Source organism: Gorilla gorilla, chromosome 4 (genome assembly GCF_029281585.2).
Source record: "Gorilla gorilla gorilla isolate KB3781 chromosome 4, NHGRI_mGorGor1-v2.1_pri, whole genome shotgun sequence".
Taxonomy (NCBI): domain Eukaryota; kingdom Metazoa; phylum Chordata; class Mammalia; order Primates; family Hominidae; genus Gorilla; species Gorilla gorilla.
In genome coordinates this window covers 30970071-30987256 of record NC_073228.2, presented here as the reverse complement: position 1 = coordinate 30987256, position 17186 = coordinate 30970071, and the positions used below count along the sequence as shown (strand labels likewise).

General features: G+C 35.7%; 1 protein-coding gene across 9 annotated transcripts in view; it reads left to right on the top strand.

The window, feature by feature from the left end:
• The window catches only part of BCAS3 (BCAS3 microtubule associated cell migration factor), a 709394-nt gene that overhangs the window by 324926 nt on the left and 367282 nt on the right, over positions 1 to 17186 (top strand). For all 9 annotated transcript variants that reach the window (XM_019027610.4, XM_019027611.4, XM_019027606.4 and 6 more), the window contains exon 16: positions 7318 to 7468. In XM_019027610.4, the coding sequence (XP_018883155.1) occupies positions 7318 to 7468 (151 nt within the window). The remainder of the gene's footprint in view (positions 1 to 7317; positions 7469 to 17186) is intronic.

The following is a 17186-nucleotide window of genomic DNA, read 5'->3' as shown; positions in this document are numbered from 1 at the left end:
AGTTTGGTTGAAAAAACTTTAATGTTAAATTGGATGGCAAGCAAGAACTAAGCAGTGTTTTTAACTTTTCAGAGCCCAGATTTCCAGTGACTATTTCAAAACAAGCTACCATTGTATTCTTTGACAGAGTCAAGAAGTCAGAGCTTTTCAACTACAGAATTAACTTAGTTAAACTCCTTGGTATATTTTAGATTTTTATCCCTGTCAATTCCACAGCAAGATATTAAAAACAGTCCAAAAGCTTTGCTCTTCTGTAGAAGACAAAAGTTTACCAAAAATAAAAAATAAATAAATAAAAAAAAGGCCCCGTAGAACTCATCATCTAGTTTTTATTTTTGAAAGATATGATATAGGGAATAGAACATCTACATGATGTCTTAGAATAGGTAAAGTGTTGCAAAGAGGGCAAAAATAAAGGAGATATTAGGGACTGGGGCTGTTTCCGTAGAATTGTCTTCTGAGGAGTGCCAGAGAGTCACATTGACCTTGGGCTTCAGTGTGGCTCAGTAATCCGATTTCAAAATGCAAGAGTTCCAAATAGGAGACCAAAGACACTAGGTGAGGAGCTTATATCCTAGAACAATAGTGGGTGTTGTAGATAAGAGTATGGAGAGGTGATGAGAACAGAATTTAATACAGTCGTAGGAGTCTAGAGTACTGAGTTATAGGAAGGTGTCTATTGTAAACCTTCAGAAAAGTGGAGTGCCTAAAGTGGATAAGGTCTGTGTCTGTGGTAAGAATAAGTGGGATGATATGTGGACCTCCTAATAACACTGCTCTTTCATAGGGCACCATTGCTTAGTGTCCTTTAGCTCTTTTTGCAAATGAAGCTTTGCCGTTTCTATACTTATCTCTAATACTCTAATACTATACTTACCTCATATGTCTAATGACAACAAAAGGACAGTGCTCTTTTTATCCTCCAAATGTTTCACTTGACCCACTTTATTCCATTGTAGGTCTTAGTTTCTCATACCTTCTGTTCCTAAAGAATCTTTCTTTGTCCTCCATTAACAATAACTTAGAAACCTGTAACAAAAATTTCTCTATCTCTCTGGTATGACACTCCTTTAAGGTACTTTCTGATCTACAACGATTATCATTTGATTCCTTAATGTTATCTTAACCGATTTTATGTCCTTTGGTTCACAATATGGTAAGATATGGAAATTTTTTAAAGGTAGAAAGGGTGCAAATACATTCATTTTTTATTTTCCCTCTTCTTGTTTGTATCTTGGAAGAAAGACAACTATACATATGTACACACAGATACACTGATAGTAAGTTTAATATTTAACATAATCTGAAATGTTCAACAATTTCAGTTTTGCTAGCTTCAGAGAGTTCTTGCAGTTGGCAGTTTGCCACATTCACATGTTCTCACATCACTGCATTCAGAAGCTAAGAATACCAACCTGGCAGCTTCTGCACAGAGGGTAAAGATAAAACAGAAGGGAGTCTAACTTTGCAGCCACATTACCTGGGAGTTGCCGCTGATGTCTTTTCCACAAATGTCCAAGTTTGTCAAAGCCCAGTAAATCTTAGAAAGTTTATTTTCCTTGTAGCATCTGTGTTTTATAATGGGTCTTTTAATTTGTTTTTACTTTGTCTGCAGGGATTTCTTTTGTCCGGAGTTTTCAGACTCTGTCTTTTTTTTTTTTTTTTTTCCTGTGGAAGTGAGTCTGTTAATGATGACTGGTTTGGGAATATGCCTCTCTGCAAAGCTGACCTGACAAGCTATTCCTCCAGCGTGGCAACAAAGCCCATTGTTATTTTCTGTGTTCACTTTTATCCTCAACTTAATCCATTTTTCTTCTGTGTTTTTATAGTATAAAATGTCTGGGAAAACATAATTTAGGACAAAGCATAAGTAAGATGGTATTTTGAAGTTAGCAAAACTTTTAGTAAACAGATCACACCATGTCATTCTCATATATGCAGACAGTGGAACTATGTGTTAGTATGGAGATTGAGAGTTTGTGTCCCCCAAAGTACACGTACCTGTAGATCTCCTTTATCCAAAAGATAACAGGAAAAAAAGAGCACAAGAAGTTGTTTTCATAATTCCTTTTTTTTTTAAATTGCAAGCTTTTAAACATAGAAAGTCAGTGGTTGAACCCGAAAGTGAATGGTTCTGGTGTAATGGCTTTGTATTGTAATATTAAAAACAATAATAGCAGTAAACAAAAAACTGAAAGCAGAACAAAAACACGACATCATAGCTTTAAACATCAAGGGATGTTTTAAAAATTCTGATTTTTAAATAATTTTGTATCCCCAAATAGAATTCCTGCTTTAACTTATTGAGAAACCATTTTATTGGAACTCGGGATTTCTTCCCCCCAAGAGAACTCCATCTATCGTGGGGACTGGTAAACCTCTAAAGGATCAAAGCTCTAGTGGATTTGGATAAAGACCCAAAAGCCCGAGGCTTATGCAAGTTTATCTATATAGAGTAAGCCCAAAAAACTGGGATGAGAGTCTTAGATGAGCTTATTTTCTCATGAGATTTTTGGGACTTCCTCTGTCTGCTTGTGCCAGAAATACTGTGAGAATATTCATTCTCATGGCATTTGTCACTTACAGGTCTCCTCTTAGCTGGAATTTGAAAGTATAATGGTGTGTGAAATATTTTATGTATCTCAAGACTTCATGTAGTCCACTACCAAAACTGCACTTAAATAACCTCTGTTCTTTTTCATTGTACTCATGCAATAAAGGAAAAAATAGAAGAATATAGTAAAGAAAGGTTAGTGAAGGTGATACCTTGTAACTCTCTTCGTAGATCTCAGAAATATTATTTGTATCTTATGTATTTCTGAGAGGTGAAGCAAAGAAAAAGAATAGCAATAGACTTCATCTAGGTCCAAGGCAGACACTGCAGGTTTCTTCCTGCTGAACTTCCTTATACGAAGAGGCTTGAGGTTTAATGAAGAATTCTGGCTTGAAAATTTAGGCTTGATATAACCACATGGAAATGTCTACAGATCTATTTTTAAAGTTATCAAGTCTAACCTCCTAGGCCAGTGAACGTGAGACTAAGCAGAATAGTGAAAGCCGCAGACTCCAGTCATCTGGCAACCTTCTGAAGTACTGAGTCCGCTCCAGAATTATTTTTTCTATAGATCATAGGGCCGTATTTTTCTCTACCTCCTGGACATGGAAATAAATATATTTCCTTCATTCATTCAGCAAACATTTATTGAGCTGTTAGCTATTAATGACTAGTAAGACACTATCCTCAGGAGTATAGGCAGCCTGGTGGAGTCTCCAGTATTGTGGAGGACAAATCTGGAGGTTTGTTAGATTCTAGCTGAATGTTCAAAGAAAATCCAAGACAGTGTAAATAGTGTAAAATCATTTATAACCAAAGATTTTAACAATAGGTCCTGGAAGAAAGGATTGTTAGGCTGTCTTGTGTAGTTATTTCATTTATTTATTTAATGTGTATTATTTACATGTCTGTGTCAGCTATTGAGATTTCTGGTCTAAGCTAGCTCTTTCATTTTACTAACTTCTGATGTTATTTATACATTTCTCCTGCTTTATTTTCTACTAGAAAAGCAAAATAAGAAGATAGAGATTCCTTCCTTTATGCTCAAAATTTGTATACCTTTTCTCCCTTTTTAAGTTGTCCTTTAAAACAATAATAAAAGTGACTCCTTTTTGTTCCTGAGTCATTTTTCAGTTGTATTTATTAGCATGGTTTTCTCTCATTTTTCATTTTTTGTTAATATGTCTTTCTGTAACATTACATTATGAACTCTTTGAAAGTCCCTTGGACTTACTCCTTCAGAATCTAGAACAGGGCCTGATACCAATAAGCCTCCAAAAGTGTGAAGTGACAGAGCAAAGATTGAGTGGAACTTTTGCTTGGTGCAGTATGCATCTTTGTTAATGTCTTCTTTTTCAGTGTCAGTCTTTAAATCTTTGTTCTCTGTTACCTTGATTTTATCCTATCAGCAGTTCCTTTGCTTATGCCTTACAATCTGACTTTTCCACCTCACTGCTGAAACTACCCTACTGAAGACTATTGGAGTTAGCTTTTTCTCTGAGTTTGTCTTCTTAGATCTTGGCCTTATTGAGCATTTTATTAATATACTCATTGTTTCATTAAAGCTGTGTTTATAAGTTGCTAGCCATATCCATTAATATGTAAGACAGACACCACCCCTATGAACATAAACATGAATGTAAAACCTACACAACTTACTTTGCTCTCTCAGATGTGCTGGTTTCAAATGGACTCTACAGCATAAACACAGGAGCAGGCTGAGAAGGATAGATCTGAAGTTCTTTGTATGCTATTCTGAGGTTGTCCTTTATCCTGGTGAGACAGTGAAGCATTTTAAGTTGTGCCTAGCTAAACCACAGATTTGGAACTTCTCAGTGAATCACTTCATTTTCCTAGACCACTCCTTTTATCTGTCAAATTCAGTGACTTCAACATCTATACTGTTCCCTCGCTGAAGAACTTAACCTAAGTTCCTACTCCTCTGGCTCAATTGAGAGGTCCTCCTAAAACTGAAATATTTTATCTGCCATAGTTAGAGATTCCTCACTACTCCTCACATAATGGCATCCCTTTATACCACTCTCCCCTCACGTTATCCTTCATGCCCAGAATATTCCTTCTCTCCTACCCTTACCCATATTTTGTCCAATTTTCAAAATCTAGATCATATCCCATTTGCCCTTTTCCTTGAGCCCTTTTCCATATAAAGTTGTTCCCACGTCTGCTTATCTTTGGTTCTTGGCAATTAGCACTTAATGATTCCTGTTTGTGCCTGTTAGACTGTAAGCTTCATGATAACAAGGAAAACAGTCCCTTACAGTGTTGTCTTAAGCTAAGGCACTCAACAAATATTTGTTTACTAGTTGTGAAATACATATGATGTACACAATTCTTAATTTTCACCTGCTTGTGACATAAAGTTGCAGTCTGATTTCAAATTCAAGTTAATATTAGCATAGTTGTCTAATAGCGATTTTATAATTATTTACATCTATATTGGCCTTGAGAGTGTGATAATAAATTACTTTGAATGGCTTAACTATGAAGCAGTTTTTCTCATTTCTTCCACAAATATAATATTTTAATGTGATTTCCCTCTTCATATTTTCTGCAAGGTTCTATGTTGTAGCCTAAATCATCTTGTGTGTATTGTGAATTCTGCCTTTTGTTATTCCTGCAACAGGTGTAGATGGCTTCTGTTAACTTTAATGTATATTCTGAATTGGAAATTGAGGAGATAGAGAACGATTTATTTTATTTGCATGAATTTCTTATCTTTCCCCATATTTTACAAAAGAGACATTTATCAAAGGTTAACTTGATAGTTCTATAGAGTAATATAAAAGGATAGATTTGTGTCCAAGGAAGAAGTAACATTTGGTTAAGCCACTATCCTAATTCTGAAGCCACTGTCATCTTGTTACGATTTTTTAGAAAGGCACTTCTGACTTTTCGCTACCTCTCAGGCTACCATTAGATACTGTGTGGTAGTTCTCCCTCTATCCTGAATCCATGCTCTTTTTAAAGCAGATGTCTTTTAGGATGTGTTTCAGAAATAAGATATTAATTAGGACTTTTGGGGGGGATGCTTTTGCTGTGTACATAAATTTGTCAACTTAATTCGAATTAGTAAAAAAAATTGATATGTGTGTTTACTGTGGTTATTTAAAAAATACCTTATCTATTGCTAACCACATAAATGGGGTTGATAATTTTTATCAACAGTCAAGAACAGTGATATAAAATTAACATTAAGTCAATAAGAAGTTTTTTGCATGAAAGAGTTGTTGGATTACAGGCACTGGCTTATTCCGTAACACAGAAAATGAGGTAATTTTTATAGTTTCTCTATAAACCCATCAATTAATAAGACTCACTAGAAAACTACAGTAATTGAGAAAATGTGGTATTGGTGAAAGGCTACACACATAGATCAATGGAACACATGGATCAATGCAGGAATAGAACCACATGTATATGGTCAGTTGGTTTTTGACAAACATGGAAAGTCAATTAAAGGAGAAAGGATAATCTTTTTAGCAAATGGTGATGGAACAATTACACTTCTATATTAAAAAAATGAATACAATGAACCTCAGCTCTCACTACGTACACAAAAATGAACTAAAAATAAATCACAGTTTGCTTTTCCCCTGTCAAATCAACATTGCACTGGAAGTTCTAGGTAGGTCGGTGAGGAAAAAAAAAAAAAAAGGGCACCTAGACTGGAAAGGCAGAAGTAAAACTATCTGTTTTTTGAGGATGACGTAATTATGTATGTAGAAAATCCTTAGGAATCCAGAAGACATTATTAGAACTAAGAAATGAGCTCAGCAAAGTTGTAGGATACAAGATCAATGTACAAAAGTTACCTGTATTTCTATACATTAACAATGAATAATCTAAAAAATGAAATTAAGAAAACAATTCCATTTTCAAATTGCATGAAAAAGAATGAAATAATTAGTAGTAAGTTAACCAAAGAAGTACAAAACTTGTACCCTGAAAACTACAAAACAACATTGAAAGAAATTTAAGAATACCTAGGTAAATGGAAAGGCATCCTAAGTTCTTGGATTAAAAGGTATATTATTGTTAAAATGGCAGTATTCCCCAAATTGATCTGCAGATTAAATGTAATCCCTATCAAAAACTCAGCTGGCTTTTGTTTAGAAATTGACAAGGTATGGGGGAACTAGCAGATTGTGTTGGATGTAAGGACCTAAGCAGGGCAACAAACCACTTTAACTGTCTTTAGAAAGATTAGGAATTCAGCCCTAATTCCCAAAGACTGAAATATGTTAATAATTAAGTCACACTTGGTGTTACCAGAATACTTCTTTTTTGTTTGTTTGTTTAGAGACAGGGTCTCTCTATGCCACCTGGGCTTGGAGTGCAGGGGTGCTATCATAGCTCACTGTAACCTTGAATTTCTGGACTCAAGTAATCCTCTTGTCTCAGTCTTTAGTAGCTAGGATGACAAGCGTGTACCACAATACTCAGCTAATTTTTGATATTTTTTGTAGAGATGGGGTCTCACTCTGTTGCCCAGGTTGGCCTCAAACTCCTGGCCTCCTGCCTTGGCCTCCCAAGGTGCTGGGATTACAGTCATGAGCTATCCAGCTCTCCAAGAATAGTTTGGTTTCTTCTCATCCACATAATTGTAATTCTCTTGGCATCAATTCTACCTTTGATGCCTTTCTTAAATGAATGCTGGAGTCAGTGAAAACCCTATCAGAGATAGAGAACGGGAGATAGAGAACCTTCCTCGGTGATGCTTTTCTTTATTTTTCTCTTTGTAGGGAAACTGAACAGCCAAGACTCCTATAACAATTTTACCAACAACAACCCTGGCAACCCTCGGCTCTCTCCTCTTCCCAGCTTGATGGTAGTGATGCCTCTTGCACAAATCAAGCAGCCAATGACATTGGGGACCATCACCAAACGAACCGGGTAAGGCCTTAGACTTGATGCTTTTTTAACAACTGTTTTATAGGGTTGAATGAATAAAAATAAAACATACTTTTTCTTTGTGTGGTTTTTATTATGTTCTTCATTTCCAGCTCAAATGAGACTTAATGGCATCAGATTAAGTACAAAGCATAGAACTTGCACAAGCATACTTGCACACAACCATGTATACACACATTCATCGAGAAAAACAAAACAGTGACAAGCTGTGAAAACTAGTATTGGCTAATCAAAAACAGATCCATCTACTTCGTCTTATGCTTACTGCCTTGTGGCTTTGCCTGCAAGTACAGTTTCATTTTCCTGGCTCTTTCGGGATTTGAAATGACTCCCAAATTTTGACAGATACAAATACGGAGAGAACTTTAGATGACAACCATCTTTTTAATACTTTGAAAAAATCATCTATATTGAGATATAATTTACATATAATAATCTGTCATTAGTGTCAGGGCAATGTGATGTCATTGGTAGTTTTCAAAGCCAGTGCACTAAGATTTGGGCTTTATTTAAGATTGGTCATTAACTTCCTTAAAGACTTTTGATGACTCACTTGATTTATTTGTGCTTATTTTAGCAATTTGCTACCCCTTAGGAATATAAGATTATCACTTCATTAGGTTCCTGAAAATAAACTGCTAGGTCTATGATATCATTAGATATTCAATTGTATATTAACACTGGAAATCCATTTTATATCAGAAAATATATGTCTATAGGCAAATTATTTGTTTTCCATAATGAGCAATCCTGAAGGTTAATCTAATTTGAAATGAAACAACTTTTTTACATTTCTGTATTAAAGTAGTCAAGAGAAAACCCTGTCTGGCCTCAAACAGTCCTCAAGTTCTTTCCAATGAAAGGAATATATTATTTGGCTGCTACGTCAATATATCTTAATTTTGTTGTGCTCAGTATTAATGTGCTTACAGAGGTCACTTTTGTGAGAAGAAATACTCAGTAGTCTCAGGGACAAGGCCTTTGAGCTCCAGGTATCACCACAACATAGAAATTGACTCTGTAGCTAGGTGGAGTAGTGTTTGTATATAAAAAGATCCTGTTGCTGCATGCAGACATAAAATTGAGTCTGTGGCATTTGCTGTGTTTTTCAGCAAAACTTCATCCCAAATCAGACATCTTAAGGCACCAATAATTTGGTCTGTATATCTTTTTAATTTTTTTCAGCTTTTTAACTCCTTGGGCCCAGGAAAAGTATAATTTTAAATTGGATTTCAACTTTCTCTTCCTCTGTTAGTTTATTTTAAAATAATTTAAGAATAATGGCTGTGAATAATGAAGAGGTTATGTCCTTTATATTCACAATTAGGTTATTTTTTCATTGTATATTACATTCCTGGGATGTAGAATCAAAAATGGGACTAAATCTGGAGTCATAACTTTAAAGTTTCTTTTTTACTTACTGAAGTTAGTCAGTACATAATTGTATCATCTTGATTCACTCCAGCATTGTACAATTCTCCAAAGTACTTACAAATTTTAGCCTGTCTTTTCTGAATCTAAGTGAAACCATCCTCAAAATTGTTTCTCTGTAATTTAATTTTATATTCAGAGTGAGGGAAATTTAAGAAGGTTCAAAAGGCTCCTGGAGTCATAAAAGCATATTCTGGTGCTTTGTTTCTGGTGCGTGTTTATTTAATTTTAACATAAGAGCTGTCCTGTTTTATAATGCAAAGAATTAGCTCTCTTTTTCTAATGAGCTTCTCCAAATATATATCTGAAATAGTAACTGAAGTTTAGTGCATAAAATGATATGATGTTAGAATTTAATTCATAATATTTATGGTGAGGGGTAGGAAGTGAGTCTGCTTTTTTATGTAGTATTTGAAATTTTCCATAAGAAGATAAAATCTCTTGCTTTCTTTCTCTCTCTCTCCCTCTTACAACCCGATTTCTCTCTACACTTAGATGAATAGAAACTGTTAGTCATTTGGTGTCCTCCTGTGTTACCACACATTATGAATTTAGATAAAATTCTTATGTTTCCTTTTCTTACAAAAATTTGCTCTCTGTTCTCAGATTTTTGGAGCATGTATTCTGTTGCGTTATGAGCAATTTATTAATAAGGGAAGTGTTATCAATTTGAGTTATTTTATGTGCTTTGAAACAAATACTTGTATCATATTGTTTACTAGGCTTTGTATCTCAATTCATACCATTTTATTTCTGCCATAGTTTCAAATTCTTTTTTAGCAAGCCTTGTATTGAAGTGTTTAGAGAGAATAATTGATACTTGTCCCACAACACGTACTAGGTTTTAATTTATTTGTGACATAGTTTCAGACTTACAGAAATGTTTCAAGACTAGCCAAAGGAATTCTTGTCTACCCAAATTCCCCAATTTTTTTTTTTTTTTTGAGACGTAGTCTTGCTCTGTCTCCCAGGCTGGAGTGCAATGGTGCGATCTTAGCTCACTGCAGCCTCTGCCTCCCTGGTTCAAGTCATTCTCCTGCTTCAGCCTCCCTAGTAGCTGGGATTACAGGTGTGTGCCACCACACCCAGCTAATTTTTGTATTTTTAGTACAGACAGGGTTTTGCCATGTTGGCTAGGCTGGACCTCAAGTGATCCACCTGCCTCGGCCTCCCAAAGTGGTGGGATTACAGGCATGAGCCACCACGCCCGGCCCCAAATGTTAATAGATCAACTTATTTGCTTTATCATTCATATTCTCTCCCTCTGCCTGCATAAACACTAACACGTCATTCACGTTCTCTCCCTCTGCCTGCGTATACACTAACATGTTACGTTTTTGCAGCCTTAATATACCCTTATCCCTACATACTTCAGTGTGTAATTTCTAAAGGCACAGACATTCTCTTATATAACTGTAGTACAGTTATCAGAAGAAGAGATCTTGAACGTACTTCATTAGTTTTTCTTAATTCCACATAATTGTTGTCTATAATGATTTTTCTACTTGTAGCATAGCTTTAGTGTACTACAAATTACCCAACCTACTATTCCTTTTTTCTCTCGCCATCTACTATTTTTTATCCCTTCCTATTAATATAGAGTACAATGACTGATAAGACTTTGATGATAGTGGTCAGTCATACTTGACTGTTGCTAGATGACAAGACTCAATATCTTTAAGCCAGAGGTCCCCAACCCCTGGGCCACAGACTGGTACTAGTCCCTGGCCCGTTAGGAACTGAGCCACACAGCAGGAGGTGAACAACAGGCGAGTGAGCATCACCACCTGAGCTCTGCCTCCTGTCAGATCAGCATCGGCATTAGATTCTCATAAGAGTGCAAACCCTATTGTTGTGAACTACACATGTGAGGGACCTAGGTTGCACGCTCCTTATGAGAATCTAATGCCTCATGATCTGAAGTGAAACTTCCATGAAACCTATTCCTGGTGCCAAAAAGGTTGGGGATCGCTCCTTAAGCCACTCTCTGGAGAGTTTGTTGATTATACCTGGAAACTACTATTGACTTTTCTGATTGTTCTTTTACTATAAGTTATCTAAAACATTTAATCATAAAGTTTTCAGAATATAATATATGGTTTGATTATCTTAAAATTTAACATTTTCACTAAAATACATGTATTTTGCCTTGTCAAAAGTAATATTTGATTCGTGAGAACCAAATATATTCTGTGAATTTTCATTTTTGCTATATTCTGAGTTTTGAAGCAAATCTCAGACAATATTTCATCCCATTAGCTTTCATCCTATTAGATTTTAAAGGCTATATTTATTTTATTAAATTTTTTTTACTATGACAAATTCTGAAGACTGGAGTTAGCTAATTTCCATTAATTATTGGCATTAAATTGTATTGTATTTGCTGAGAAATCTGATGGCTCCATTAACGTCACCAGGGTGATGAGCACATGAGAGTTTTCATTTTCCATGTCTCTTTTTATTCTGGAAATTCTCATTTACTCAAGCTTTGCTTTTATAAAATTCCTTTCCTAGTATTTTTAAAATAAAATCAACAAGAAGTATTTGACATGGATTATGTAGAAAGAGAACACAGAGTGACCCACTTATAGACAGGTAAATTATATTCTGTTTTCAATATACCTGATAATGTAGTTGGTAAAATTATGTACTTAGGTTAGATAAGTTTCCACTTCATCTATGTCCGAGGTATTTTGCACATGGTCATAAAATAACCATAAAGTGTTATATTTCTAAAGTAGAGATTTCTAAAGATTTCTAGGATCCAGTAATTAAATATCCAAATTGAGATAGAAGCCTCAACTTAAACCTTAAGGGGACAAAACGTGTGTTTACCATATTCAACATCTGCCTTCTTATGTTTGCAAATACACATGCCTGAAAGCCTGTGCAGTGTCAGGGACCATCTGTCTCACTGCGAGACATACATGAGGCCAGTAGAACTACAAATAGCAGAAGACAGATGTATTTACACCTTCTTGTTCAGTACCTTGAAGCAGCACTTGGAGGTAATAAGGCCTGTTTTGGCAACAGCTGCTGCTTAACTCTGTGACAGTATACATTGATGGAGGTAAAAGAAGTGTTAGACATTATTTGGCTCCAATAATCACCCATTCAAACAGACTCTGTTTTCTTTCAGTTTAAGACTGGAGGTTTAAAAAGTCCAGGTTATCATGTTCTTATCATATGTAAGTAAGAATAGTTCTCCTAATCTATTAAAAGTGGAATTAGGTGCTAAGAGGTTGCACCATATCTTGGGTGTTAGGTTTTGTCGTAGGGATTTATTAGCAGCGTTTCATAGATGTTTGGCATTATCAAGTGAGTGATCAAGTTTTAAAAAATATTTTCTATGTAACAATTCACAAAAAAATGTTCATCAGTGAGCTTAATTTTATCTGCTTAAATCTAAAATTATTTATATTTCCAAATTATTTTATGGACACAAGCAGAGAACAGTAAATTTCAAAAAGAAGTCATGGTAGGTAGTTCCATGAGAATAAAAAATATTAAAATTGAAAATGAAGTTACTTCCTTGCTCTTACTAGGTGGAACACTTTTTGTGAAGTAAACATGGGATGATTTGCTCTCTCATAGGTTTCCTTTTCCTTAAATGGAAGTAGCTCCTCATTTCTTTCCCCCTCCCCATCTTTATATTTACTCATTTCATTTCTTCTCTTTTCTTTTGAGACAGAGTCTTGCTCTGTCACCCAGGCTGGAGTGCAGTGGTGTGTGATCTCCACCCACTGCAACCTCTGCTCTTGGGCTCAGGTGATTCTCTTGCCTCAGCCTCCCGAGTAGCTGGGACTACAGGTGGGTGTGTGCCACCATGCCTGTCTAAGTTTTGTATTTTTTGTAGAGATTGGGTTTCTCTATGTTGCCCAAGCTGGTCTTGAACTCCTGGTCTCAAGTGATCCAACTGCCTTAGCCTCCCAAAGTGCTGGGATTATAGGCATGAGCAACCGCACCCGGCCATGTTTATTCATTTCTTTGTGAAGATTTAGGTGGTTATTAGGAAGCTTCAGATGCACTCTGTAGAAGTAGGTTAAGTAATGTAGTGGAAAAAATATGGAATTAGGAGTCTGAGGCCCTGGCTTCTTCTCATCTGGGTTCTGCCACCTATTTGCCAGTGTGTCCTAGGTAAATTTCTTCACCTGAAAAAAAAAAGTTTATATATATGGATTATAATCTTTTAATCCTTATCATGTATGAGTTTCTACCAGTTCTTTGGTCCCATTTCTAAGCCTCAGGATTGTTGAGCAGCTGTAAGCCAGTGCTGATGAGCTCAGGCCCCACTTAGAAAGCATAGATGCTTTTAAATGATATTAAATGGAAGCATTAAATAGCATTTATTCAGACACATCCTGTTGATATTTGTAGACCAAATCTACCATCAGACTTGGCTATGTGAGTAAATGATATTGGCATATAGTAGGCCTTGCAGAAGGTCTATTCCTTATTTTAATTCAATTAGGTACACCTTGGCTCATTTACACAGTTTGGCCTGAGCCTTAAACTTTATAGGCAGAGTTCGGAGAATTAAGGAAATATTTGGAGAAAGACCCACTAGATACAGATATAATAGCTTGGGTAATTCCCCACCTCATGTCTCTGCCTTATGTAAGTACCAGTTCTTCATAGCTAAGCAATGGATGTTTGGTTCTAGATATTAAATAATGGACAATGTATTTTCATTGGAATATGTATGGATGTGACTACATATGCAATATATTTAACATAGTTTGAGTTCCAATTTTTCTGCTGTATCAGTGGAGTACTTAACCACACCATACTGTAAATCTGGGAATTTTTTTTTGGATGATGTCTACTATATACCATATATATATTTTTTGTTTGTTTGTTTGTTTTGTTTTGTTTTTGATATGGAGTCTCGCTCTGTAGCCCAGGCTGGAGAGCAGTGGCGTGATCTTGGCTCACTGCAAGCTCCGCCTCCTGGGTTCACGCCCTTCTCCTGCCTCAGCCTCCCGAGTAGCTGGAGGCGCCCGCCACCACGCTTGGCTAATTTTTTTGTATTTTTAGTAGAGATGGGGTTTCACTGTGTTAGCCAGGATGGTCTCAATCTCTTGACCTCGTGATCCACCTGCCTCTGCCTCCCAAAGTGCTGGAATTACAGGCGTGAGCCACCGCGCCCAGCCTATACCATATTTTTAAAAGTCAGCAGGCATAAATTTCTACAGAAGTTTGACATTATTTATGTTATGTTCATCTCTTTTTTTGCCACATATAACAGAATTTTAACATTATCAATGTTTTTTTCCTAATGAAAAGTCACCCAGGCTCAAGTGCAGTAGTGTGATCATAGTTCACTGTATCTTCAAACTCCTGGGCTCAAGTGATCGTCCCACTTCAACCTCCTGAGTAGCTGGTACTACAGGCCTATATCACCGCACCCGGCTGATTTTTAAAATGTTGTGAAGAGATAGGTCTTGCTGTATTGGCCAGGCTAGTCTTGAACTCCTACCCTCAGTCTTGCCTTAGCCTCCCAAAGTGCTGGAATTACAGGCATGAGCCACCATGCCCAGCCCGCTAATGAAAATCTTCTAAATCTTGAGTTTATCACTTAAAATTGGGTATCATGTGTATCTCAAATTGGACACTTGTCTGTTTTAGCTTCAGTTTCCCCTACAGATCAATAGTTTACTACCAATAATACGATAGGTCTATTTGGTAGGGAGCAATTAAAATTAATGAAAAATTCAAAGTATAACTTAAAAATGATATTAGGAATAATTTACTGATATGCATGTGGGAAATGCAAGTTCACTTCAGTTGTTGTTTTAACAGAGGGCACACAGAATTTAGAAGTCATTAGCATCCCTAGAATTTATTTTTAGAGAAATATGGCTCTGCTTCAATATTTGACACATAATGTTGTATAGCTTTTTCTCTGCTTCATCTCTGTTTATTACATTTAATATTTATATGGGCTCATTCTGATGTCTGTTCTGTGGCAGTGCCTGAATTGTCTTAGGACATGATTAATTGAAAAATAAGGTTTATAGAGTATGTTTATAAAATTTGTCTCTTAGATGCCACGTACTTCTTTAACTCTGGAGATGATTGAACAGAATTGTTACTAATACCTTTTAGCACTAGAGTCAGATTATAGAGGATTGGAGGATTTCAAATCAAATCTAGTTTTGCTTTTTTCTCATATTAAAAAAATTCTTCGTATTTACCTTGTTTTCAGCTAGTAAGATTGAAGACTTTGTGGTACCATGTGACATTCAACAAAATGAATCAGTTGAATGACTTACATAGTGTTATGGTATATTATAAAACATAATTCTTTCCTATCTTCTGGGAGTCTCCTGAAGAAACCCTTTGAGAACTAATGGCCAGGTCATTTCACGGTGGCCTATATATAAGTCTGTAATATTTCTGGATTTTTAGTCTCTTGACCAGATTTTCCTGAGATTTGAAAATCAGAATTCAGCTCAAAAAGGATATAATTATGACAAATTGAGTAGGTTTTATATGGCAGGATTGTTAAGCCTGCTAAAATTTAATGGTGATTGGAAAACACCAATTATTCAAGTTTGAATATAGTAATTTGGGTTGCCTGTGTTAATACAGAGAATATTTCATTCAGTATACACTCCCACTCACATCATCTCTTTTTCTTTCCACTCTCATCTCACTTTAATACAAAACTATAGCTGTGAACTTTTGGGAGGGGAGAGTGAAGTCATAGGTGAAGACAGCTGGATCATGGATTTGTACTTTGTGACTTTATATTTTCATTCCTTTGCTACTGAGGAAAGATGAAGCAGGCACATTTCAAAAGAACAGCTGACACTATCCATACAAAGACAGTAATTACGTCAGTCACTATAGTTCTTTGGAGTTTGTGGATCTTCTTTTACATGTATATGGCAGAGGTCTAGCTTGTAGGACTAGGCCAGAGGCAGATGAGTATAGATTTTATACATGACAATTGTACATGCTAAACCAGGTTCTAACCTTGTCTCTCCAGTTCCCTTTCTCCTTGAGTTCTGTTAGCCAGTGAATCCTAGTTTGATTGAATTGGGATAACTTTAAACTAACACAAGTGGGTCAAATTGTGAATAGTGAACCTTACTGTATTCAAACTTAACAACGATGTTATTTATTTAGTACAGGCCTGTAAACTACAGTGTCTTGAGTTTTATGGTGCATTTTAGGATTATGGGACAAGGAAGTAGTTGGAGAAATCTCCTTTTGGCAACATGTTACTGCCTGGAAAGGAAAATCTCGAGGTTTTTTTTTTGTTTTTTTTTTTAAGTTTCTATATTTTTCTTTGGCTAACGTATGTTTCCTTTTTACATAAAAGGAAACCTAAACCTGGAAGAAAGGTATTTACTGGCTCTACAGGTAGGGAATATCAGATGGTCTTTTGAATTTTTAGACACTTGAAGTTTTTGTTTCATTTTTGCTTGTTTGGTTTTTGCAGTCAATGGAAAAACCTTTTAAGTAATAAGGACTAAGTTAAACTTCTAAATTCTTTATAATAAATCAATATGCTGATGTTCTGGATGAGATGGGAGACTGCCCTGAGTAGGTACAATATAACAACGTAAGCCTGGACATTCCAGATTACAGTCACTTCTGTCAGAATCATTTGGACAATTTGGTTAGTTCAGGTGTCTTGCCTAATTAGGTGAAATTAAGAGAAGTTGTATACTATATGACAACAAAAACCTCTTCGTTTTAGAGGTATTTGTAGGCATATAGAAATGGCGTGAACCATTCCTTTTCCTATCATTTCAGAACGGGCTCACTATTTAGTTGAGAGATTGTAGTCTTCAAGTAGTTTTAGTTATTTAAATCTGTGTTTGTCAAACTGCAAGCTGAGCTCTAGTAACATTTTGCTTTTGAGGTAATTAGTCATGAAATCATATAAGGAGATTATGGCCAACATTTTTTTTTCTTTAATGAAGTAGAATAAAAATGCAATTCTGCCACTGGTTCTGTGGACCAGCAGCATTGCTGTTATCTAGGAGCTTATTGGAAATACAGAATCTCAGATCCCAGCCAGACCCACAGTGTTAGAATATGCATTTATCTGCATTGTAACGTAATCTCAACATTAATGTTTATAAAACATTGAAATAAATATAGTAACATTTATTACAAATAACACATTCATTAAATTATTGTTTCTGTCTTGTTTGTGTGTACTCGTGCACATACCAGCTTACACCTTAAAATGTATTTCTATGGGTTCACAGTCAAAAAAGTTTAAAATCTACTATTTTAAATGTGGATGCTG